Source organism: Rhineura floridana, chromosome 1 (genome assembly GCF_030035675.1).
Source record: "Rhineura floridana isolate rRhiFlo1 chromosome 1, rRhiFlo1.hap2, whole genome shotgun sequence".
NCBI lineage: Eukaryota > Metazoa > Chordata > Lepidosauria > Squamata > Rhineuridae > Rhineura > Rhineura floridana.
The window spans coordinates 49,908,497-49,935,182 of NC_084480.1; the positions used below are offsets into that span (position 1 = coordinate 49,908,497).

Here is a 26,686-nt window from a genome sequence, read left to right on the forward strand (position 1 = left end):
TATCATTACTTATGACATTAGCTTGATGTTAAGGTATCATTCTGTATCATAGTGATCACAATAATTGTATTTTAGAAATTTCATTCATATTTTTATGTATGTCTATACTTTTTGTAAGATTTAAATTTTACTTTTATACAAATTTTAGTAGCAATTCATATACATTTCTGCTCCTACCAAATTCTGTGGCTAATATATAAATTATATATATAATAATTTATTATATACACATAGATATATTATTTTTTCTAGCATCATAAATTCTGCCTAATTTCAGAGGTGCTAGATGCCATTGCATTGCTATTTTCATACAATTCTCTTTCAACAATACACTCACAGTAAACTAACTTCTCAGTGCAAAAAGGAAAAACCAAACATCTGGGGAAATTTCCTTTTGTAGATCCGTCTACCATTTTTGTTGATAGTATGAATTAATACTGTGGGTATAAAATACTAAGATATATTTCAGGAAAAATCTTTGTGCATGGAAACAATCAGTTTTTCAAAATCTGTCAGATTCCTGAGAACTGAATGCTTTCTAACTTGTATAGACAGAAAATTCCTTATCTGAAGAAACTATAACAAGAAACTTCTTGTAATCCAACAAAGTTAAAAATACAGACTTGAACCTTGCCTTTCTGTTGACTAACAACAAATTTACACATTGATAAAGGATTTCTTAAATATCTTTAAAATTAAAAGTGCAATTGTGCTGAAGATTACACAAAACATGCTGTGATGGAAAGAATTCCAAATACTCTGGTACTTGATTAAAAATTACTAGTCTAGGCATGCCTATAAAATCCCTGTGTTTTGATTTCTAAATTCCTCTTTGTAACTATGGAAGCAGATAGCTTGGGCTGGACCAATAGTGTATATCTGTGAATCATAGATAATTCATCTCTCATAAACCATTTAAATATATAAAGTGAAAATTCTTTTTTATCCAAGTCTAAATATCACTTAACCTAACACAAACCAATGTCATGTCACAATCTCTCTCCACATGGCTATATCTGTACAGATTGCCAGTACTGTTTCAGTACGGCAAGCTTCCTACAGAGATGTTCTAGGAAAAAACTCTTCTCCTAGACATCTCTCACTCCCAGGTGCGTGCTTACTAGATGCAATGCCTTTGGAAGTGTCAACGTGCTTTTATGCATCTACAGGCCTGTACAATACATATTGCTAATAGGTCAGGAACTGCAATGATGAAGTACTAAAGGGTTGACCACCAAGAAGTATCATATTGCACCAAGGAGGCAAGGTCACTTTCTGAAACTGTTTTGAGTTTTACAATGAATATTAACTAGGAGACAGGCAACCTTAATCATCATGAAAGAAGCAAAGGGGTAGCAAAAGCATATCACTATTTGTCATTCAGAAAAGGTTGGGGCAAGAAGATAGGAAAAGTTGGTAAACTGTGCACTGCTATGTGGCTGCACTTGTTATGAAGACAGAGTTGACCGAGTGAAAAACAGATTTCCACATAAGGATATTTTCTTGCCTTAGCAGGATTTGTTAGCTGTGTCATATGGATCTGAATTCCCTTCACATCTAATATACCTGGCTTAAACCATCCCCTAAGCCAGGGGTCAGAAACCGATTTGGACTGGCAAGACAGATCATTTTCTGTTCCCACTGCAATGGGCCATTTGGTGGGCAGGACAGCACACCTGCTAATCTCCTGATATCACTACATTAGATAATTGACATGTGGGTGGGACAACGCACTTGTCAAACATCTTTGTGCAATGCTTCTCAAGCACTGCAAAGCATATTGCAAGTTCTGTTTTCAGCACTTCCCAAGAGCTGAGCATAGAGCTGGAACAGCTGCTTTTTGCAGGGATTGGCTGTGCAATAAAGTTCTCCATGGGGAACTTGGTTGCATAGTGGATCCAGCAGGCTTGAAGTCACTGCCCTTCAGCTGGGCAGCTGGGTGATGGGTGGTGACTTCAACCCTGCTCTCTGCAGGAATTGGATGCACAACTGAGTTCCCCATGGGAAATTCAATTGCACTGTTGAGGGAGCCATACTGCCACACACCTAATGTCACATATAATATCAGATGAGGAACAGGAGGGCATGGTGTTGGGGAAAACTGGCTTGCAGGCCAAATGAGGACCCAAGACAGGCAAATCTGGCCTGTGGGCCACAGGTTCTCCACTCCTCCACTAAGTAAAACAAAGCACTAGAATTCTTCTCCCTTTAGAATAAATTATCCCCCTAAAGGATTTCTTAAACATCGTTAAAATTAAATGTGTAATTGTGTTGAAGATTACATGTTGGGCCATGTTATTTTGTTCTAGCACCACTGAAAACGCATATGATTTGCCAGTTTCCCATGCATACTGTGTTAAGGAAAAACATATTCACTAATAGGCAAAAAACCTTGCAGTTTAAGAACGTACCTATAGCCCACAGCTATATCTATCAAACTTTAAAAAGCAGGGAAATTGGGCAGCTATAGTGAATGCACCGGGGGAGCAGGAGACCTGACCTCTCTGAGATATTGTACTGCCCTATGAATTGGTCAAAATGCAAACACCATTTCGGTTGGTCTTTCACAGTCCAATCTGCTTCCTGTGTAGCTTGCAAGAATTTGGTAACGTGCCTCTGAGCATATGGTGACTGGTGGCAACACCTGCCATCTCCAAAGATAGAGAATTATATTTTTGAATGTTGGTGGGTGTTCTTCTTACTTCCTGTGTTACTAATGTTTCTACAGAGAATCTAAACTAGAAAATTTTATTTCCGTCATTATTCATCCTAGAAATCTGTGTCAAATTTATTTTTATTAATTTCAAAGCCTTTTTATTGGTCAGTGTCATATGATGGGGAAGACAGCATTTTTTTGTGTTTCAAATTGGAGGTTATGTTCTATTTCTATTTTGGGTGCATTAACAGTGGAATCTGAAACTGCAGTTTGATGTAAAATCAGACTGATTACAATATGTTGCAATGACTCTAGCTGTTGGAAAAAAGAGGGTGCATGTTTTCAGCCTGCTATGTTTAAACCACTTCATTTAAGGCAAGGTGGGCGTAGTCAATTAAAAACATAGAGCACACCGAGATTTTTTCTAGAATGTATTTCACCTCCCACTGTTTTATCTTGTGCAAATTGAGACACTCCTGAGGTCCACAGGAGACTTTTCTGCAGAAGACAGTGCCATTATTCCACAATTATGTTTGGAGGTTTTTTAGTGTAAATTTTGCAAAGTGTTGCTGTACTTCACATATTCACAAAAAGAAAAAAAGAAAATGATTTCCTATAGGAAACTTCACTAAAATTGCAAAGGAAATCAGACATATTCAAAGTGACCATCTGAACTATATCAACTGCCTTAATAATGTTGCTTCCTCCCTGCTAAAACAAGATCAGCACAGCACATGTCTTCTTTCTATTATTTGGGCTGATTGCAGGTGTTGCCACCACTCACCATATGCTCAGAGGCACATGTTACCAAATTCTTCCAAGCTACACAGCAAGTGGATTGGACTGTGAAAGACCAACCCAAATGGTGTTTGCATTTGACCAATTTGTAGGGCAGTCCAATATCTCAGAGAGGAGTTCAGGTCTCCTGTTCCCCTGGTGCATTCACTATAGCTGTCCAATTTCCTTGCTTTTTAAAGTTTGATAGATATAGCTGTGAGCTATAGGTACGTTCTTAAACCGCAAGGTTTTTTGCCTATTAGTGAATTTCCCTGCTTTTTAATCGGGGAGGTAGGAACCTGTGCAAGTTTGCTGAGAATGGATTGATCATTTGCATGCTTATTGAGTTCAATGGGATTTACTCCCCTGCAATCATGCTTAGGATAGGTGAAACTGACCACAGAGGATGGGGAGGGGGGGAGGGGAGGAAACGCAGAGGGGAGGACTGGGAGGGGAGCAGGCAGGAGCGGGAGGGGTGAAGGACAGGTTTGATCATTTGCATGTTTATTGAATTTAGTGCTATTTACTCCCGTGCAATCATGCTTAGTGTCATGAAATCGCAACATTGGTACACCTGGTTTAAAATGGATTGCGTAAAATGGCTCAGATGCAGAGAATTGTGGGGATTTCATCTTGAGAGGAGATGGGCCTCTGTGTGAGTGGAAAACTTTGAGTTTCGTTTCTTAGCTGCAACTAATTAGTGAATTTCCCAGGTTTTTAATCTGGGAGGCAAGAAATGGGATCCTGTACAAGTTTGCTGAGAATGGATTGATCATTTGCATGCTTATTGAGTTCAATCGGACTTACTCCTATGCAATCTTGGTTACCATAGGAAAAACTGACCATGGGGGAGGAGGAAGGGGAGTGGGAAGGGGAAGAAGCGTATTGGAGGGGGGCAAAGAAAGGGGGAGGGGAGGTTGTATGCTTATAGAGTTCAATAGTATTTACTTCCATGCAATCATGCTTAAGATAGGTAAAACTGACCATGGGGAGGAGGAAGAGGAGGGGGATAGGGAAGGAGGAGATTGGAAGGGGATGGGGATGGGGAGGGGATGGGCAAGAGGGAGGGGATAGGAGGAAGGAGAAAGAAGGGAGGGATTGATCATTTGCATACTTTTTGAGTTCAATGGGATTTAATTCTATGCAATCATGTTTGAAAATGGAAATGGGACTGCCTTCAAGTCGATCCTGACTTACAGCGACCCTATGAATAGGGTTTTCATGGTAAACAGTATTCAGAGGTGGTTTCACCATTGGCTTCCTCTGAGGCTAAGAGGCAGTGACTGGCCCAAGGTTACCCAGTGAGCTTCATGGCTGTGTGGGGATTCAAACCCTGGTCTCCCAGGTCATAGTCCAACACTGACCCAGGGAAGGGGCAAGGAGGGGAGGAGGAGGAGATTGGGTGAGTGAGCACTGGGCAGAAGGGAAGCCCCTTTCCTTTCCGAAAGGAAAACATTGTGAACAGTATCATTCTTTTTCAGGCTTTCCCCCACCTTTTTATTCTACAGCAGGCACATGTAGCCTCCCACCCAAATTTAAAACAAAGCTGTCGCAGGCCACATCCACCCCAGGCCTTTATTTCACTATGGACAGTCATGGCTTCTCTCAAAGAATCCTGGGAAGTGCAGTTAAGTGAAGGGTTCTGAGAGTTGCTAGGAGACGCCCTGTTCCCCTCACAGACATTCAATCAGAGTGGCTGACTGTTAAACCAGTCTGGCCGCTGGAGCTCTCTCAGGAGTCTCCTCTCAGCACCCGTCACAAACTACACTTCCCAGGATTCTCTGAGGGAAGCCATGACTGTCTCATGTGAAATCAAAGTCTGGTGTGGGTGTGGCCCCATTTAGGCAAGTCCAGCAGCTGTGAGGCTTTTAGAACACTAACAGTTAGTCCTTACTGAACATGCCCTGCGTTATAATAGGCTTCCAGCCAAAATTTCTTAAATTAATTAAAAATCAACCAGGCATTTTTTAAACTTTTAAACTGCAGCAGATGAAGGTCAGAGTATGGGGCAAGGTCAGTATTAGGATTACAGGTACCCTGTGAACATGGCTGGTTTTTAATGAATTTCAACCGATTATGAGAACTCTGAGAGAAAAAAGTCCAAAAGGGCTCTGGGGTTTTTTCCTCTCTTTTTATAATAATAATAATAAATAAAATTTTATTTTTGAGTCGCCTATCTGGCCGAATGAACGGCCACTCTAGGCGACGTACAAATAGCATAAAATACAATATAAAAACAAGGACCGTAATCAATAATTAGTGAAAACACAATTAATAACAACAATTAAAAGACTAACCCACCCCAGAAGTCCCATAGGCCTGCCTGAACAGCCAGGTCTTCAAACTGCGGCGGAAACTTGTCAGGGAAGGGGGCATGGCGAAGATCAAACGGGAGGGAGTTCCAGAGGGTGGGGGCCACGATCAAAAATGCCCTCTCTCTAGTCCGCACCAGCCTGGCTAGTTTAACTGGTGGGACCAAGAGAAGGTTTTGCGTGGCTGATCTTGTCAGGCGACATAATTGGTGATGCTGGAGGCACTCCTTCAGATAAACTTTTTTAAGACTTTAAACTCTCTATTCTCTCTGACTGTTTTGTGTATCGCCATAAAAACTTAAGAGGGTTGTTAAGCAAGCGTTTCTGAGTTCAGGACTGTAAGTTTTGTAAGGTTTTGTTTTGAAATGAGCTTATGGGACACAGCAGTATGGCCGGGGGGGGGATATTACTTTCGTGGGATACTCCACGGGATACTCTCGTGGCTGTATAATTACACTATCTACTGAACCAAGCCAAATCTAAACTAGTAAGGCTAGTAAAAGCACTGAGCAAATGAAGTTCCAAGGCTAACATTTTAGAAACGTATTAATCTTACTATGTAAAACTTTTAAAAAGTAAATTGAAAAAACAATTAGCAAAACAACAAACATACATTTCAAGGAATTAATACTTCACTGGTAATTTGTTCCTTTGAACCTAAGTTATCTTGATTTATTCGGGCTGCAAACCTACACCAATTCATCTGGAAATTAAACTGCACTAAATTGAATGGGGCTTATTTCTGGGTAGACATGCAGAGAACTGTGCTGTAAAACTGCAATACAGTAATTAGCTAATAAGTAAATGGAGTGATGTATTTCGAAAGATCTCTGGAGTGGTTTAAATAAATATGCCAGAATAACGAACACACCTACCTTTCTCTTATGAAATCTGCTAGTTCTTTTGTAGATACATGTCCATGTTTCATATTATGATAGAGGACATCAAAGCCATTGTTTCTTTCCCCCTACAGTTAAAAAAAAACAGTTTAGTGAAAGGTTAAAATCACAGAATCAAAACACTTTATATACAAGCAGAAGGAACTCCCTCATTAGCACTGTTCTACAACCTGCTGTACACGCACTAGCAGAAAACTCAAAGTATCAGGGTACCAGGAACAAGTACATTACAGTAGGCCTGCAAATTAGCAGTTGTATTCAACGTAGTGCTAAGAAGGGTCCTGAGAGGAGATTAATATTCCCCTGACAGAGCTCCAATGGCCAGAGTGGTTTAACAGTCAGCCACTCTGACTGAAGTTCTGTGAGGGGAACAGGGCATCTCCTAGCAACTCTCTTCTTTTTCTACTCCCTTCTGTTTTTCCCAGCATGATTGTCTTTTCTAGTGAATCCTGTCTTCTCATTATGTGTCCAAAGTATGATAACCTCAGTTTCATCATTTTAGCTTCTAGTGATAGAACAAATTAAACCAGAACTAACACCCAATTATTTGTCTTTTTCGCAGTCCATGGTATGCACAAAGCTCTCCTCCAACACATTTTGAGTGAGTTGATTTTTCTCTTATCCGCTTTTTTCACTGTCCAACTTTCACATTCATACATAGACATCGGGAATACCATGGTCTGAATTATCCTGACTTTAGTGTTCAGTGATACATCTTTGCATTTGAGGACCTTTTCTAGTTCTCTCATAAGCTGCCTTTCCCAGTCCTAGCCGCCTTCTGATTTCTTGACTATTGTCTCCATTTTGGTTAATGACTGTGCCGAGGTATTGATAATCCTTACAAGTTCAATGTCCTCATTGTCAACTGTATAGTTACATAAATCCTCTGTTGTCATTACTTTAGTCTTTTTGACGTTCAGCTGTAGTCCTGCTTTTGTGCTTTCCTCTAACTTTTATCAGCATTTGTTTCAAATCATTACTGGTTTATGCTAGTAGTATGGTATCGTCTGCATATCTTAAATTATTGATATTTCTCCCTCCAATTTTCACACCTCCTTCATCTTGGTCCAATCCCACTTTCCGTATATGTTCTGCATATAGTTTAAACAAATAGGGTGATAAAATACATGCCTGTCTAACACCCTTTCCGATGGGGAACCAATCGGTTTCTCCATATTCTGTCCTTACAGTAGCCTCTTGTCTAGAGTATAGGCTGCGCATCAGGACAATCAGATGCTGTGGCACCCCCATTTCTTTTAAAGCATTCCATGGTTTTTCATTATCTACGCAATCAAAGGCTTTGCTGCAATCTGTAAAGCACAGGGTGATTTCCTTCTGAAATTCCTTGGTCCATTCCATTATCCAATGTATGTTTGCGATATGATCTCTGGTACCTCTTCCCTTTCTGAATCCAGCTTGGACATCTGGCATTTCTCCTCCATATATGGTAAGAGCCTTTGTTGTAGAATCTTGAGCATTATTTTAGTTTCATGGGATATTAAGGCAATAGTTCAATAATTACTGCATTCCCTGGGATCCTCTTTCTTTGGAATTGGGATGTATATTGAACACTTCCAATCTGTTTGCCATTGTTTAGTTTTCCATATTTGTTGACAACTTTTTGTCAAAATTTGGACTGATTCAGTCTCAGTAGCTTGTAGCAACTCTATTGGTATGCCATCTGTTCCTGGTGATTCGTTTCTTCCAAGTATTTTAAGAGCAGCTTTCACCTCACATTCTAGAATTTCTGGTTCTTCGTCATAGGGTTCCTCCGTGAATGAATCTGTCATCCTGGCATCTCTTTGATAGAGTTCTTCAGTGTATTGCTTCCATCTTCCTTTTATTTCATCTCGGTCAATCAGTGTGTTCCCGTGTTGATTATTCAACATCCCTACTCTTGGTTTAAATTTCCCTTTCATTTCTCTAATCTTTTGGAATAGGGCTCCTGTTCTTCCCTTGTTGTCCTCTTTTATTTCTATACAGCTCTCTTTGTCCCTACGTACTAGTCGCTGTATTGTTGCATTTAGGGTTCTAACCATGTTTCTATCTCCTTTTGCTTTTGCTTTCCTCCTCTCTTTAACCATTTGAAGAGTTTCTTCAGTCATCCATTGGGGTCTTTCTCTCTTTTTAACACAAGGTATTGTCTTTTTGCATTCTTCCCAGATAATGTCTCTGACTTCATTCCATAGTTTTTCTGGTTCTCTGTCAATGAAGTTTAAAGCCTCAAATCTGTTCCTTATTTGATCTTTATATTCTTCTGGAACGTTATTTAAATTGTATTTTGGCATTTTGATTGCTTTGTTCTTCTTTAGCTTTACTCTAATTTTTAGTATGACCACTTCATGATCTGTACCACAGTGTGCTCCTGGTCTTGTTTTTGCAGAAAGTATGGAACTTCTCCATCTTCTACTACCAATTATATAATCGATTTGATTCCTATATTGACCATTTGGTGATGTCCACATGGGCAGTTGTCTTTTTGGTTGCTCAAAAAATGTGTTTGCAAGAAACAAATTATTGGCTTCATGGAATTCAATAAGTCTTTCTCCTGCTTCATTTCTGTCACCTAAGCCCCATTTCCCCACAATTTCTAGTTCTTCTCTGTTCCCTACTTTTGCATTCCAGTCCCCCATGATTATCAACACATCTTATTCTGGTGTGTGATCAATTTCTTCCTGTACTTCTGCGTAAAATCTCTCCAATTCCTCCTCTTCTGCATTTGTCCTACCCAGAGTGAGAATCATGAAACGGAGGCGAGACTGGAATTAATTCCTGTTTGATCAGAGTAACATCGAAGGCAAGGTGTCTCATAGATTTCACTAACTAGCTCTCTGTAATACCTAACTAAACTACTCAGGCTTACTCTGCAGCTTGTAAGGGGAGTTGACTCAGCACCCTCATCAGAGGGGTGTGGGCTTAAGTAGGAAAGGATTTTGCCCGTAATTTCTGACTCCTGTGCGGGACCTCCTCTGGCCAAGCCTCTTTTCTCGGCAGTGCACACAAGGTGACAGAGGGCGCACACACATCTGCTCATCGGACAGTCTAGACTCCTCAGGTGCCAGCTCCATTGAAGGGAGAGGAGATGTTTCTGGCAGGGAAGCGTTTGGCCAGACAAGGAATCCGGGGGGCAGTTGGTATGCCCGCGAGGTCTTGCTCCAACGGCTCTCCTGGGGCGCTTGGCAAGGGAGGGGTCTCCACGTGAGCAGGCAAATTTCCCATGGGAATCAGAGAGTGGTTGGTTGTGTCTCCTCCCCCCAGATCTTCAGGAGCTTCCTCCACTTCTGACATCTCTGCCATCTGCAGAGCTGGGGGTGCGCCCTCAAAAAGTTCCCCCCCAGAGTCACTCTGCACCAGGAAGGAGCCCTGGGGCTCCCCCACCTCCTGATCCAGGCCCGCCTGGGGCTCAAGAGCATTTGCCATTGGAGCGTAGACTTGGATGATAGTTATGTTAATAGGTTTCCTGTTAAATATCATTGATATAACTCCCTCAGCTATAACCTTGCATTATAGCTCTTAATTGTTTTTGCTACGTCACTTCTCACTATTAAAGCAACCCCGTTTCTTCTTAATTTCTCATTTCCTGCATAAAACATTTTGTAGTTGCCTGAGTGAAAATGTCCCATTCCCATCCATTTTAATTCACTGACGCCAAGTATTGTAATGTTGATATGTTCCATTTCTTGCTTGACAATTTCTAACTTTCCCTGGTTCATGCTTCTCACATTCCATGTTCCTATTGTGTACGTCATACAACTCCGGACTCTCCTTTCACTTCTGTGACCATCAGCCTCTGGGCTTCCATTCGGCTTTGACCCAGTGGCGTCATTAGTCACAGTGCTACTCGTACTTAACCTTTCTTCTTCCCTAGTAGCTCAGTGAGTGCCTTCTGACCTGGAAGTCTCATCTTCCAGCACTATCTTGTGTTGCATTTTGGATACTTTGTTCATAGCGTAAGAGGTATTTAGAGGTGGTTTACCATTGCCTTCCTCTGAGTTTGGATGCATCTTAGTCTGTTGTCTCAGCTTTGACCATTCCGCTATGGGTGCCCCTGCTAGGAGTCTAGCCTCTTGGTCTAGACTACTGACAGCATTGCTCTCAGCTTCTTCAACACTCTCAAACCGACCTGATCACGTTGAGGTGTGCATCCTAGAGGGAGCTTACATAAGATGAAGCAGTAAAAAAAAATTCTTCAACTCTGATATTTTTCATACTCATCACTTCCCACAGAGGTTAGCTCATTCTAAAATGCCTCAAGGAGGACTGTTTCTTTTAATTATATTGAGAAGTATGCCATTATTCTCTTGTTCACCTTATTAAATAGAGAATAAAAATGGGGTCATAGTATTGCTCTGCCTTGTTCCAAATTAGATCAACATTCCTTCTAGCAGTAGTGGCTGATGGTATTAAACTGTCACATTAAACCATAGTTAAAAACACTATGATTTGATGCAAATGCTCATGCTTGTTGCTGAAAGTTCTCACTGTGCTTCTCTCCCTTTTTTTTTGCAGACATGCCAACAGGAAACAAGCCAGAGTGTAGCTTGTCATGACATCCAAACCAGGCTTAGGGTTGTTTTCCCCAAGCAAATCACAAGCAGGAAACCCAGAACAAACATTGATTACCACTTGTTGTTTGTTTGGAGATATTTTGGTTCGAGCCCAGTTTCAAACATCATCACGAGGCTCATTCTAGGTTTTTTCCGGGTGGTGCATCAGTAGGAAAAGTTGGGAAGGAGTGCAGCAAGGAGTTTAGCTGTGTACACAGCATGTAGACAGGGCTTACCTAGGTGTCACTGCTTTTTATTTAGTAGGAAACTAAATAAAATGATCTCCGCCATGCCCCCGCTGTGATGACCTTCTGCCAGGCCTTGAAGACCTTGCTCTTCAGACAGGCTTTTGGGTTGGATTAGGTTTTATGACTACTGTTTGAGATTTTAATGTTTTAATGTATTTGTATGTTCTTATTCTGTACGTCGCCCAGAGCAGCTGGGCAACCAGCCAGATGGGCAACTAATAAATCTAATAAATAAATAAATAATGCACATTAAACCACAGTCTGTTCTGATTATGGTTTTTAACATTAAAAAATGAAATCATTTTAGGATAACTTTCGTAATATCCGTACATTAAAATGAATCAGTTAAAGATTGCCACACAATATTTTCATCGTAAGAATCAAGAGCAGAATTCAGTTTGATATTTTTGTTTGCTCTTTCCATCATATGCCACCTTCCAATTAGTCTCCTTAGTCCTAATGGATATGTCACACACAATCATTCTTGTGTTCCTGATTCAGCACATCACAATTTCAGAACAAACAGTGCAATGCAGGATGCTGCAAAGAAGGAGCTCTTTGCCTTCTGTGAGGATATGGACCCCAATATTTCCCGCATTTGTTGTGCAAACAGACTGTTCATGCATCTGCCATGTGTGCTTTAGGGATCATGTAGTGCATGAACATACCTAATGCCCATAAAACCCCTGTATAGATTGTTACTATCAATGGACAAGAATCCACTGGACATTCTTTTAAATCCACGAATTACCACCATGGGAACAAGATGGGCTATAAACTAAAATAACACATGTTTGTATTAAATTTGACTATTCTCTTAACTAAGTAAACAAAACCTAATGCTAACATGGAAATGAAAGTATCTGTGCAAGCATTTCAAAAATTCAGAACGTAACAGGAAACACATTACAGGAACTCTTTGTTTTGTTAACTATCCTAATGTATGTTAAAACTCTGCAGAAAAGTTAGAAGCCTAACTCTTGTCTTCCCAAAAGCATATTTGAACTTTAAAAATCTTGTTTAACAGTGTAGTAACTTTTGCACAGCAATTCTTGTTTCTGGTTTATCTAAGGAAGGAATAGCTTTCCTCAATTCTTCTACTGGTAAAAATAGAAGTTTTGCCACTGTAGTTTCTACATTAATATTAGCAAATCTGATAAATTTGCCTAGACTAGAAAGATATGGGACAAGACATTAGAAAAAAATTAAAGTGATAAATGATCTTTTTATACTTCAAGTATACAATACAAGATGATGGTACAGATTACTAATTTAAATCCTGCTTCATTGGAAAAAGGACAGGGCAATGCACATCCAAATTAACAAAATACAGTACACAGAGCTAGAACTATATGTACACTAGAAATTTAGTAGCAAACCATTAAAACGGAAGAAACAAACCATTAAAACATTAAAACACATACACTGCTAATGAGGGGTACACCTATTTGTCGAACTGCAAAAGCCTAGGTCTCAAACCCAACTATGTGGGAGACAGAAGCACCTTTAAATGGAGATTATTACAAAATCTGGGTCCTACCATATAGGTCATTCTATACAGCCCCTCACCCCGAATCCTAGCACAGACCACAAATAGAGCTGCTCCCCCATCTCCAAGCATTGGCCCATCATATCTACAGCCTCTCCCAATTCTGATGGAATGTGCAGACAGAGTTCATGGTCAGTCAAATCCCTACAAGTGTCTTGCCCATCCTCAAGCCACAATAACTTAAACTGGTCCCACAAGAAGTAACTGACTCCAGGGATCTCAAACCATGCTTTACATTCTAAACTATTGTCAGTGCAAACTAGTTTGGCAATATGTCAGTGTAAGAGGGCAACAAGAGTTCCAGACGCTTGAAAACCATTACTGAACTACAGGGAACACAGATGGTAGCAGCAACTGCTGCCAACCCAATATTTCTGGACTGGGAGCACTTGATGGTCTAAGCAGGAGTCCAGAGTTAGATACAGCCAGCAAGCTGCATCCACCAGAACTAGCTCACCCTTCATGGACACTTTTGAGATGTGGGCAGGGCCATCCACCTGTCATATCAATTGATGTCATATGACATCATACGATTTAACAACCACCACCACCACGTTCCAGAGCAGGTCAAACTATGTACAAGACAAGATTAAGAACAATTTAAAACAAAATACAATTATAACTTCAAAAGGAAGAAAACTACATTTTTTTACTCTGTGTCTAAAGGAAAGACATATTCAGTTTAAGTGGCATATTACATTTAGACTAAATGTTTATATGGATAAGGAATGAGTCATAGTATGTAATATTGAGAGGGGACAAAAATATCAAACGGGATGACAAAAGATAAGAGCAGATACAAAAAATGTGGAAGAGAAGTAAAAGTTAGGTCAGTGAGGAAGTATAGAGGCAGGAATATAGTACATCTGCAAGAAGAGCACATAAAGAAAGGGAATGATCACTTGTTAAAAATATATATTTGGAGCTGAGTTCACCACTTGTCTATCCAAAAAAGTCAAGGGGGTAGTTTATTTGGAGAATCAGAAGTGGGAGGTAGAGAATCAAACTAGAAAGGAAGATATATTTCACTAAATGTGAAGGAATCTATAGGAACGCTGACAATAGGAAATATATCCCTAAATGAGAACCAAGCAAATTTGTATGGGACGTTCTGTTTAATATTCTAACTGACTTTGCAGACAGAAATTGTCTTAGCAAGAGACATGAATGCTGAAATAGATCCTATCAGAGATAAATCTAAGATAAAAATATTCTAGTGCATTACCTAAAATTGCTAAAATAAACATGAATGCGTTAATGTTAACAGATAGTTAAGAGGCATCAGAATAGCAATATAAGAGATTATACGCTGTTTTACTCTGTTCCCTACAGCATGCATACGAGAATATATATGATTTGGATAATGCCAGTTCTATTGCAAAACACGAAACAAGCACCATACAAAGAGCAACATGCACAAATCATAACCCAGTCTTGACTGAGCTGCATAGGAAGGTGCCAAAAAATCAACTGGAAATTAAATTAAGCTGTTAGCAAATCCTGATGTAACAACAAAGTGCCAAGACGAGTTAAGAACTTGCTTCTCAATTAACAGTACCCCAGATGTTTTAGCAAGAGAGTATGAGATACAAGCAACATCTATGCAAGAAATCTATTTATAGGACTAGAGATCCAACCTTGGTAACATTATACATTATCCTTTATAGCTTTTAAATATTGATTATAAAGTATTTACTAGTTTCTTAGCAAAGAGATAAAATACTGTTTGTACCAATATATACACCGGGACCAGAGAGGTCCTATGGAACCAACAAATGAGGGATTATACAGATAGTATTGCATATTGTAGACTTTTCAACTAAATTAAACCAAGAGACCTTATTGTTATTTTTAGATGCAGAAGGCCTTTGATAATCTTGAATAGCCTTTTTTAAAAAACTCTTAATAAATTTCAGTTTGGGATAAGCTACAAGAAATGGATCTATGCTACATACTTAACCTCCCAGAGCAAAAATTTTTATTAATGGGATTATGTCATCTGTTTTTAATCACACCAACGGTACTTAATAGATATATCCCTTGTCTGCATTCTTTGTTTTAACCTTGAAACCACTGCCTAGAAATATAAGAAAAAAATGAAATCGTTTGCTATTTATTGTCAGAGACCTTGAGACATCTACGTGACTGCATGATGTTATATGAAAAAGAGCTAGAACTGCTGCTGAAATATTGTATGAAGCACTGAAGACACTGAAAAATGTAGAGCATTATAGCACTGAATGTCTAACAATAACATGAAAACATATTGCTTGAGATTTTTTATTCAGTTCCAGATCTACCTGAAAAATGTCTTAAAAGAGAACAGAAGTAAGAAACATACCCTATTTTTAAAAAACCATATATCCTAGATTGTAAGGCTGAGGGCACAGGTTGTCTTATTATGGATCTTTGTAAGTCACTCTGGAAGCCTTTTTTGGCTGACTGACAAAGAAAAAATGCTTCAAATAAATAAATGAATAAAATTGCTATGAAAAATATGACTCCCTCTAACAGTAAACTCAAACGGTCAAGTGGCTATCCTACCCCCAAATTAGGGAGCAATTTCTACACACTTGCTGGACTCTAAGTATGCAGAAGTATAGGAGTTTGTACTCCTATAGTAAAAGTAAACTACTAACCCCACCCCCCACCAAGAAATACCTGTCAACTTTTGGGAAATTATGTGGTGTAATATATGTACTGGAAAATTTTCCACTGCTGTATTTTTCAATTGAAAGGTTTCCATTTTTTTATCCTTAGTGACAAATGGACAGATTGAATCCATTTGTATTCTTCCATTTGCAGAAGGGCTTCTTATCTACATTAACAGAAGATGAGGGAAACTATTTCCACCAGATAAACATTTGTGGATCCTCTAGAACAGCTTGGAAGGGTAGTATGGGGGGGATCTGCAGAGAAATCAGCAAAAATGGCCTCCCCTAGTTTCTCATTAATGCAGTGGATCCCAAACCTTCTCCCCACCCCCAGGGACTACTTGAAAATTGCTGATGGTCTTGGCAAACCACTTAATGCTTTTTCTGCCTATTGTAGCAATCGTAATGAGCTGTGCTAGATAGTGTATGACTCTTAATTGTATTTCCCCTTTTTTTCTTATATTGTATTTAATTGTATTATAATGTGCATTCCACATATTTCAGACTCCACTACAACATAAGAAAACGCAATTAAAAATCAGTATGAATATTTAATGTGGACATGCCATGGACTACCTCAATGAAGGTTGGGGAACACTGATGCTCCATGGACCACAGTTTGGAACCTCTGCATTAATGGACTCTTAGATCAAAGGCTCTTTTGTGAATGGAAGGACCTCTTCCATTCATGGAACAAAACTGGATACAACACATGATTAATGCATACAATAAAAAGACAAAATTGATACCAGTCAAAGCTAATAAAAATTGTAATTTGTGTTTTTCAAGCAATTATCCCCAAGAAGCACACAAACTTATGCATACAGCTCTTCAGTCATGCTAAAATTAATACAACAACCACATTTTTATCTTAGTATCTAGATTACATAAGGGAAGAATATGTTATTGCCATACCTTTTAATATTTAAAAGCATTCCAATAAAGTAAATCATTGAAGTTGCTTGAATATATTTAGTATTTAAACCACACTAAGTACACTTTATTTATTTATTCTTAATCAAACATTTTGGTTACAAAGGTCTGCGAGTTATGACTGGGCTTGATAGCCAAGAATTAGTGAGTAGTAGCCAGCTGTGAAGTCAGGTATTCCATGATACTACAACAATATTTTATGCATTTATTTACACATATATTGTCTAATGATGTAATTTGGGTTTTATGTACACTTAACTCCCTTACCACCACACACTTTTAACATGAAATTTGTTCTACAGGTTTTCTCTCCTTTCATATTTTTAAGCTTTCCCCAAAAACATTTTAATATGTTTTATATAAGTTATTATGAAATATTTACACTGTTGTTTCCTGGTACATCTACAAAATATGGAAGAAGTGTGGAATGGGATCAATAAATTATTTGAATTTTTCTAGGATACTTATTACGAAAACGGAGAATTGTTAGTTTTTTAAGAAAAAGTTATGTGGAATCTTAAAAGACTAAACTAATTTGTGATCCACTCAAAACAAGCCAGGATATGCAGCTATAAATTGGCTTCACAGCCTGGCTTATTTTGAAGCTATTAACCACAGTTTCTGGATTTGCACACAAAGGGAAGCTATGGTTAACAGCTGAATGCTAACTTGCCCAGTGTTTGCATGAACAAAGTAGCAAAATGGTTGCAAGCTGGGCACACCGTGGCTTATTTTAAACCAAGATTATTGGTTTAGCGCTGTGTGCAAATAAAACCATTATCCAAGTAGAATTCTACGTCTGCAATGTTATACACACCTATCAGGGACTAAGATCTACTGAACTAAATAGTATTTCCTTTGAGTAAAGCAACATAGGCTCAACTTGTAACACAAATTGAACATTTGTTTAACAAAGGCTGAGTCAACTGAATACAACCTTTAGAATTTAATCAGAAACGGAAAAAATAAACACTTTACCGCTAGTACAAAGCAGGAATACCATGAAAGAAAATGAGAGAAATACCCAGGGGTTACTTGAACCTTTACTTCACTCTCCCCATCTTATTCCTATTTCTTTATTTTTAATATTTACTCATTTGAACTGCAAGCAACTACTTTGAATGTGAGAACCAAGTGGCTTAGTTCACACTAAATCATTGTTTTGCATGCTGTGCACAAGAAGAAAACAAGGCACAACGAGCCTTGGGCTCACATACTCCCTCTCCTCTGGAGTGGCTTGGCGGAGTTTGGGAGTTTCCACTTCTCATGATGTACTTGGTAAGATTGAACAAACCAGCTTCAGAAATCATGGCTTGAAAGTAGCTTGTTTTAAATTAGGGGTGGAGAATCCTTGGCCCGTGGGTTGGATGCAGGACACAGCAAGGAGCAACTCAGAGGGAAAAGATTTTGATGCTGTGCAAATTATGCAATTGCAGGTCCTTCCTCTGCAAGAAGATTAGAGCAAAGGAGAAGGAACTGTTTTACTCACCAGAAAGGTGTTTCTCTGGGGGCACCAGGACACCCCCAAGTGGGTACTGCCTTCCTTTGCTAGTGCTTGAGACAGGAAAGAGTTTAACACTCCAACAGAAGGGACTGTCACCACAGTCCCTCCCATAGAGCACTCCATGGGAGGAGCTGTGGTGATGATCTGTTGGAGTGTTAACTCTTTCCTGCCTCAAGCACTAGCAAAAGAAGACAGTACCCACTTGGGGGTGTCCTGGTGCCCACTGGAGAAAGTGTCTCAACGTAGAGTTAGACTGTGTGCATATTAGTTAAAGGTTTGTGATTATATGTGAGTTTGGACATAGCTACTTGTGGATCTAGCCCTGCCTGCTAGTGGAACATAGCTACTTTCCAGCAGAATAATGCAGCCCTCAGTCCAAAAAGGTTCCCCATCACTTTTAAAACTAATCATAGTTAATACTAACCAGAGTTTTTTGGTCCAAATGACATAAGTTCTTTCTAACTAAAAGCAAGCGCTTCTGAACTCTCAGCTGTGTGGGAGAAAAAGGGGGGCAGCACATGAACCTGCAAAAGAGTTACTGCAATGACTGCAAAAGAGTTACTGACTTAAAGAAACAAGCTTCTCCATTTCCCCAACCATATTTTTAAGCTGGAACTCCTTTTGACTCCAACTGATTAGCATAGATAAGTAAACCACTCCTCCTACAAAAGACTGGCTCAGCTTCCTGTATTTCCATACCTTTTAAATTTGAGCTAATCATCACAAACAAAAGCAAAACTTAACAGCCTCATCATTATCACGTCATTTACTTTCCAGAGCAAGGATGACCAGTCATCATAATTACCATGGAGAACAGATTTGCTGGAGCCTATTCAGTCAGTTCAACTACCCTTCAAGATCAGGAAAATACAGCAGATAAGATGGCGCTGTCAGTTTTGTTTACTTAAGATAATAAAAAAAATGCTAAATCAGATATAATCAATTCAAGGTACCGGCAAATGTTCTGGCAACCCATCACTCCTCCTAGGGTAAAAGGCACAGAAATAATAATTAAAAAATACTAGGGTAAGGCTGCAGTCCAATACGTGTCTACTCAGAAGAAAGCTCCATTGGGTTCAATTGGACTTACTCCCAGGTAAGTACTGGATTGCATGCTACCTCATTTAATTGTCTGGAGATGGAGCTTTCATGTTCACCCTAGATGCTGAACGCCTGCCTTTGGTGTTACTTTTGGTTGGAGAGCACAATTATGCTAAATGCCTCAATTTCTATATTGTTTTCTATCAGCAGCTCTCACTGTCCACTCTGGGAGCAGCAAAAAGGACGTAAAAGAAATTAGGAATGTGGTATCTGTGGGAATTTATCGCCCTAATTGTTAAGAGAAGTTGAGAAACTGAGTGAACATTGCAAGAAAGACAAAAGGAAAATGGAGGCATGGGAAAGAGAAAAAATTGGCCTGATCAACCCCCTAGCAGTCTATTATTATTTATTATTTGAAATATTCCTATCCTGCATTCAGGATAATAGGGCATTCAGGGCAGCTCACAATAAAATACACAATAATAATAAAACATCAAAATAGATAAAAATACATAAAATACAGTTAAGAAATCTAGGTGAGTGATATTAAAAGGCAACTAAAGAGGTATAACTAAAAAGGCGGAAAATAAAATCAGTTTCAGGCTTAACCTTCAAAAAGCTCTCCCAAAAGCTCTCCGGAACAAGATAGTTCTCAAAAGTCTCTGGAACATGATCAGGGAGGGAGTAGAGCAGGCTTCTTGTGGTAGGGTATTCCAAAGCTTGGAGGCTATGGCTGAAAATATGTGTGACATCTTTCATTCCAGGCATGCAGAGATCAGAGGCAACTGATCTTAAATCACGAGCTGGTATATGTGGGTGTAAGCAGTCCCTCAGGTACATTGGTCCAAGGCCTTTTAGGGCTTTAAAGGTCAAAACCAGCACTTTGAATTGGGCTTGAAAACAAACTGGGAGCCAGTGGAGTTGGTAAAGCACAGGAGTGATATGATCCCCATGCTGCAATCCAAGTAAAAAGTTTGGCTGCCACATTTTAAACCAACTGAAATTTCTGAACCATTTTCAAAGACAGCCCCACGTAAAGGGTGTTACAGTCAGGGCTATGGAATCAGAGTCGTGGAGTCGGAAGCAATTTTGGGTGGAGTCGGAGTCGGTAGAAATGTACCAACTCCCACTTCAAAATAAAATTAATAATTTACATTTTTTGTTTTAATGTATTTTAAGGTCTTATGATGTCTTAAAGTGTTTTTAGTGTTTCTGTTTGCCGCCCTGGGCTCCTGTTGGGAGGAAGGGCAGGATATAAATCAAATTATATATATATATATAATATACATTTGCCATTTATGAAGGAGTCTGAGTCGGACAGTAGAAAAATAGAGGAGTCGGAGTCTAAGGTTTGATGTACCGATTCCACAGCCCTGGTTACAGTAATCAAGCCCCGATGGCCACCATGACACATGTATTTGTGACAAGTCAACTACTTCCAGGAATGGGCACAGCTGGTAGACCAGTTTAAGTTGGCCAAAAGCACTCCTGGCTACCACGGCCACCTGATATTCAAGCAGCAGAGCAGGATCCAGGAGCACTTCCAAACTGTGGGCTTGCTCTTTCAAAGGGAGTGTGACCCCATCCAAAATAGGTTGCAGCCCTATCCCTGATGCAGCTTTCCCCTTGACCAGCAACACTTTCATCTTGTCTGGGTTAAGTTTCAGATTGTTAGCCCACATCCAGCCCTTCACAGCCTGCAAGCACCAGTATAGGATGGGCACTCCTTCCTTGCAATCAGATGCTAGGGAGAGACAGTTGTGTGCCATCACCTTACTGATGACATTGTACTCCAAATCTCCTGATGACCTCTCCTAGCGTTTTCATATAGATGTTAATGAGCATGGGAAACAGAATGGAACCTTGCAAGACCCTGTAGACCAGCTGCCAGAGGGTTGAGCAGTAGTCTCCCAGTAGTCTCCCAGTACCACTTTCTGGGACCTGTCCACCAGGTAGGACTGGATCCACTGTAAAATGGTGCCTCCCAATCCCATCCCAGCTAGATGGCCCAGAAGGATATCATGGTTGATGGGTATCGAAAGCTGCTGAGAGGTGTAGCAGTACCAACAGGAATGCACTCCCCGTCTGATGCCCGGTGTAGGTCATCAAGCAGGGCGACCAAGCCGTCTCTGTCCCAAGATCAGGCCTGAAGCCTGATTGGAAAGGGTCTAGATAACCCAATTCATTCTGGAAATCTTGGAGGTGAGCAGCCACTACCTTCTCAATCACCTTACCCACAAAGGGGAGATTAAGAGACTGGGCAGAAGCTGTCAAGATCCACAGGTCTTAGACAGACTTCTCTAACAAAGGTCTTATCATGGACTCTTTCAACAATGTTGGCATAGAACCTTCCCTCAGGGAGGTATTAATTAAATATTCCAAACAGCCAGCCACTGCCACTCTGGCAGATTTAATTAACCAGGATGGGCAAGGGTCAAGAAAGTAAGTAGTGGTGCTCATTTCTCCCAGAGTCCTGTCCATATCCTCAGGCTTTACAAGCTGAAAATTACCAACAGAAAAATTACCAGAGGAAGCCTTGAGGACAGGTGGCACAATCGTAGTTAATGAGGAGTCCAAGTCAGTCTGAATGCAGGCAATTTTATCTGCAGGGTGCCTCACAAACCTGTCACAGCGAGTAACTGAGGGCTCAGGAGCCACTGTAGAGCCAGAGACCGAAAGAATCCAGACAACCCAGAAAAGCATCGCTGGACAACACTGAGCAGACACAATGGTGACAGAGCAGTGAGCTTTCTTCGCTGCCATCATGTCCACATGATAGGCTAGAAGCCTGTGTTCAGTTGGAAGCAGATTGAGTTTTTCTCCACTGTTTTCAATATATTGTAGCAAGAGGATATTAGGACGGGGGGGGTGACTGTCATGGGTTTAACAACAGTGATGTAGAGTGGACATTTTTGCAAAACGGGAGGATTTCCAGAAAGTTTTCCAGTGTTTACTTTTTCTATGGAAAATGTTCCACTATAAAAATTGTTTCATAAAATTCATTAGTAACAATGAATGGATGCACATTTCAGGGGTGATATAAATTAAAACAACGGGCCATTTTACCTGAATATGGGGCCAGCAAAAGAGTCACCTAGGTATGTGTCACCTTAGTTCTTAAATTACTGAGGTGTTCACCCACTGGCACCAATGGGAGCTCTTTTCACTATCCCTCTTTGCCATGAGGGGACAATATATCAGGATCACAGCAAGGAAGGGAATAGTAAAACCAACTTCCCTAAGCGTTATGATCCTGATCCAGATTGAGGCCCCTGTACTTGGTTTTAATCTATTTCTTTTTAAACTCTGACACCACTTCAAGTGACACATTTCATTAAAATTATGTGTAGTTGGGCACAAATGCACAAGCAATACTTGCTGTGTGGGAGTTCTAGTCCACAACATCTATATCCAGCACACTTGGATGAAACGGATTATTTGGATCCATACCAATTGGGTTTCAGGACTGGACATGGTACTGAAACAGCCTTGGTCGCTCTGGTGGATGATATGAGGAGGGCATTAGACAGGGGAAAACTCACCTTTCTTGTCCTCCAGGATCTCTCAGTGGCTTTTGATACTGTCGACCACGATATCCTGTTAGATCGCCTGGAGGGATTGGGAATAGGAGGCACTGTTTTACGAAAACAGCTAGGTTGGTGGGGACTAGAGAGAGGGCATTCTCAGTGGCGGCCCCCACTCTCTGGAACTCCCTCCCATTCAATCTTCACCATGCCCCTTCCCTGGATACATTTCGCCGAGCCTTAAAAACATGGCTCTTTGGGCAGGCCTTTGGGATCCCCGGGGTGGGCTAATTTCTCTATGATTGTTTTAAAATTGTCTATTGATGGCCCTAAACTGTTCTGTACTGCTGCTTTGTAAAATGGTTATTGTTGACTGCACTGTATTTTATTATGTATTTATATTGTACTGTTGAATTTTAATGTGTATGTCGCCTAGAGTGGCTTCGGCCAGATAGGCGACACAAAAATTAATTTTATTATTATTGTTGTTGTTGTTGTTGTTATTATTATTATTATTATTATTAAATAAATAAACAAAAAATACTGACTTATTTCCAACATACAAAGTGTAATACAGTCAAATCATTACAGTTTTCGTACACGCACCCACCCACCGTGCTCCAAACTGTGATTACTCACAACACACATACATCTATATATCATGGGAAAGTTCTAAAGTCAGTGATAATCAACCACAATCATGCAGCCCAAAGTTTTACAAAAGGGGCTGGAGCTTGTCTACCTCTCTACCTGTGCAGTGTATAAAATAAATGGCTGCCAATATTTTTTAAAGATGTCCTCCTTTTTTCATTCCAGTTTATTTTTGTAACATATAAGTCAGTAATTATTCTTCACTAAATGCACACATAGATCAAGTCTCATAGATAGGATTAAGTTATCAACTTAAGTTATCAAATGTTACAAACGCTGATCATAAGGTTTCACTTGGTAGACAGTTAGACTAAGCCACATTCCCCCAAACATTTCCAGTTAGACTAAGCCACATTCCCCCAAAACGGGTAATTAAAAAAGAATTTTGAATCTTTTATAATACTGGCTACAAAATGCTAAGCCAAGCTTCACAGCTTGTTTTAACCGTAATGTACCAGGGCCTTATGATAGTGCACACAGATTCGAGCAATTACGCTTTGCCCCTTCCTTAGACAGCAGAGAAACAAACCAAGGAGGGCTTGTTTAACATTACATCCAAACCTTTTTCTCTCCAAATACAAAACATATCACAAAAATAAAAAGAATAAAACCAAACATCAATTTAAAACACCAAAAGTTGATAGCAGATAAAAGCTTCTTGTAGCTCTGCCAAAGATTTAAAAATAATAAGCATTACCTTAAAAGCATCAATAAAATGTTATGTGGACCTTTAAAGCCTATTTAAAAATCTGAATAGAAGAGACCAATTGTATATCAATAGGTAAAGCATTCCATGATGCAGGACCACTGAGAAGGAATTCTCTCTTATGCCCGCTAACTTATGATCTTAATCAGAAGGATGGTCTCTGAAACTGATCTCAAGTCACGGGCCAGTTCATATAGATCAGCGTTATCCAACCTTTTTTGACCCAAAGCCCCTTTGCAAAATCTTTTTGTGCCCAACGCCCCCCTCAGATTAAGTAAATGCCAATGCTTCCTATTCTTCCCTTAAAATATGAGTAATGCATAAAAGGTATTTTCAATTATCACTGATAGTTTTTATTATGCCTTTTTATTGCACTTAGATTACACATTGAATTCTTAGTATGATTTATTAATATACATACATAGTTATAGAAAAGTAAATAAAATGAGATTTATTATAAAATACTAGTGTGATCCTTGAGCTTGATGAGTTTTGGCTGACTTCACAATATCTGGAGTATATAAATCCATAAAATACAAGCAAGAAACAAATTGCAGATATAGGAGTTGTTTCTTATTTCACAAATCCTAAAAAAATAAGCAAAAACTAATTAAGTCCACACAGTATGAACCAATAGAATACACTGTGTTACTTAACAACAAACTCATTCAGTTTACCGGCATTGTTTCGTTAAACAAGTTCATTTAAACATCACAGAAACAACGGGTAGTGTGTACCATTCCTGGAGAAAACCAGTGAATAACTGACTGTCTGCGTCACCCGTTTGCACATGGCACTCATCCGTTAGAAGAATGCGCCCTCCACCAATACACCCAGCTTATCAAACACTCTCTCGTGATTGGTTCCAACATCCCTCAAGACAGCATCGGAACATTACCTAGTGCCAAGGCGTGGCTAATATCCCCATTCCTTGATATGACACTGGCCGCTATTCAGAATTTCTTTACTAAAGAGCACAACTATTTATAGTGTTATTTCCATGAATTGAGATTATTAAATACATTCTACCTGGGGACAAAACAGTTTAAAAATTAATGATTTGTGTATTAAATAAAATTAAACTTAAATGCTTCAACTGTCGCATCAGACCGCCAAATGTCAACGCCCCCCTAATGAACCCAAACACACCCCTAAAGTTTGTAGTCATGCCAACACCCCCCTGAATGGCTGTAATGCCCCCCAGGGGGGCACTACCGCCCACATTGGGAATCGCTGATATAGATGAAAGCAGTCCCTCAAGTAACCTGGTCGCAGACTGCTTAGGGCTTTCAAGGTCAAAACTACCACTTTAAATTGAACTCAGAAATTGAGCAGGTACAAAAGACAGATAGGGTTGTCATCTACTTATTGATGTTACCCCAACCAAAACCTTTAAATGACTTCTGCCAGAAGTTTCATGTAAATGTTAGAGAGCATGGGGGACAAGATAGAACCCTGAGGCACCCCATAAGCCACAGGCCATGGGGTGGAACAGAAGTCTCCCAGCATCGACTTCTGTGACAGACCCTCCCGGAAGGAATGGAACCACTAAAACACCATGCCCCCATAACCTACCCCAGTCAGGTCCAGAAGGATACCATGGTTAATAATATTCAAAACTGTTGAGAGGCCCAGGAGAAGCAATAGGGTCACACTCCCCTCATCCAATCCCCAGCATAAGTCATCCACCATGGCAGCCAAGGCAATTTCTGTACCAAACAGTTCTGAAACCACACTGGAATGGATCCAAATAACTATCCTCTAAGAACACCTAGAGCTCATGTGACATCAGCCACTCCAGTACCTTGACCAAAAATAGCAAACTGGAAACTGGAAGGTAAGTATCACTATTTGTTGGGTCCAAAGATTACTTCTTTAAGAGGCTCCTGCTGAGAGGAAGGGTGGGATATAAATCAAATAAATAAATAAATAAATAAGAGACACCTAACCACTGTCTCCATAAGAGCCGCAGGAACCAATCTCTCAGAGAGAAATTTACTAAAGTAAATGTCCATATTACCAGTCCAGCCTTAGTTAATTTGAAAAGACAGGATGGGCAACAGTCTATAGAGCACACGTGGCTATAGCCCTCCAAACAACTTGTCCTCATGTAATACAACCTGAAAAGAATCCATAACAACCGGACTAAACAGTGCTGTAGTCCCATCTGTTTTTGAAGCTGGTGCAATGCAAGCAGTTTTATCCAGAAAATGTCTAGCCATTTGGTCATAGCAGGCCTTTGGAGGTTCAACAATCTGATCTCCTGACTTTACATGAAGGCCATTTCCCTTCTACATTTCTAATACCTAAAAATTCAATGTATTAAGAAGCCCATACAAGAAAGAAGCAACAACTGCCAAAAGGTCTCAAAGAACTAAACCAGATGGGAGTTTAAAGTACCAATAAATAATCAATTATAAACAAGTTATGCAATGGAGCAGAATGCTTAAACTAAAAAAGCAAAGACTCTCCCTATACAAACATGAACCCACTTTTAAGAATCTCATTGAATAAGCATCTTATTTATTTTATTTATTTATTTATTTGTTTGTTTCATTTATAGACCGCCCATAGTGAGTGGCTCTCTGGGCGGTGTACAAAAAGGTTAAAATACAAAATATCAACAATAAAATCAGACAACAAACAATAAACACAAGCAGCAACAAAAGAAAAAAATAAAAAATA

The 26,686-nt window shown here is 39.7% G+C and overlaps 1 protein-coding gene across 3 annotated transcripts in view; it reads right to left on the reverse strand.

The window, feature by feature from the left end:
* FCHO2 (FCH and mu domain containing endocytic adaptor 2) overlaps positions 1–26,686 on the reverse strand; it is a 166,184-nt gene that overhangs the window by 131,217 nt on the left and 8,281 nt on the right. For 2 of the 3 annotated variants that reach the window (XM_061621129.1, XM_061621125.1), the window contains exon 2: positions 6,621–6,712. In XM_061621129.1, coding sequence (XP_061477113.1) covers positions 6,621–6,712 — 92 coding nt within the window. Of the gene's footprint in view, positions 1–6,620; positions 6,713–22,662; positions 22,730–26,686 lie in introns of all 3 variants that reach the window. The other variant, XM_061621139.1, reaches the window with a different exon arrangement.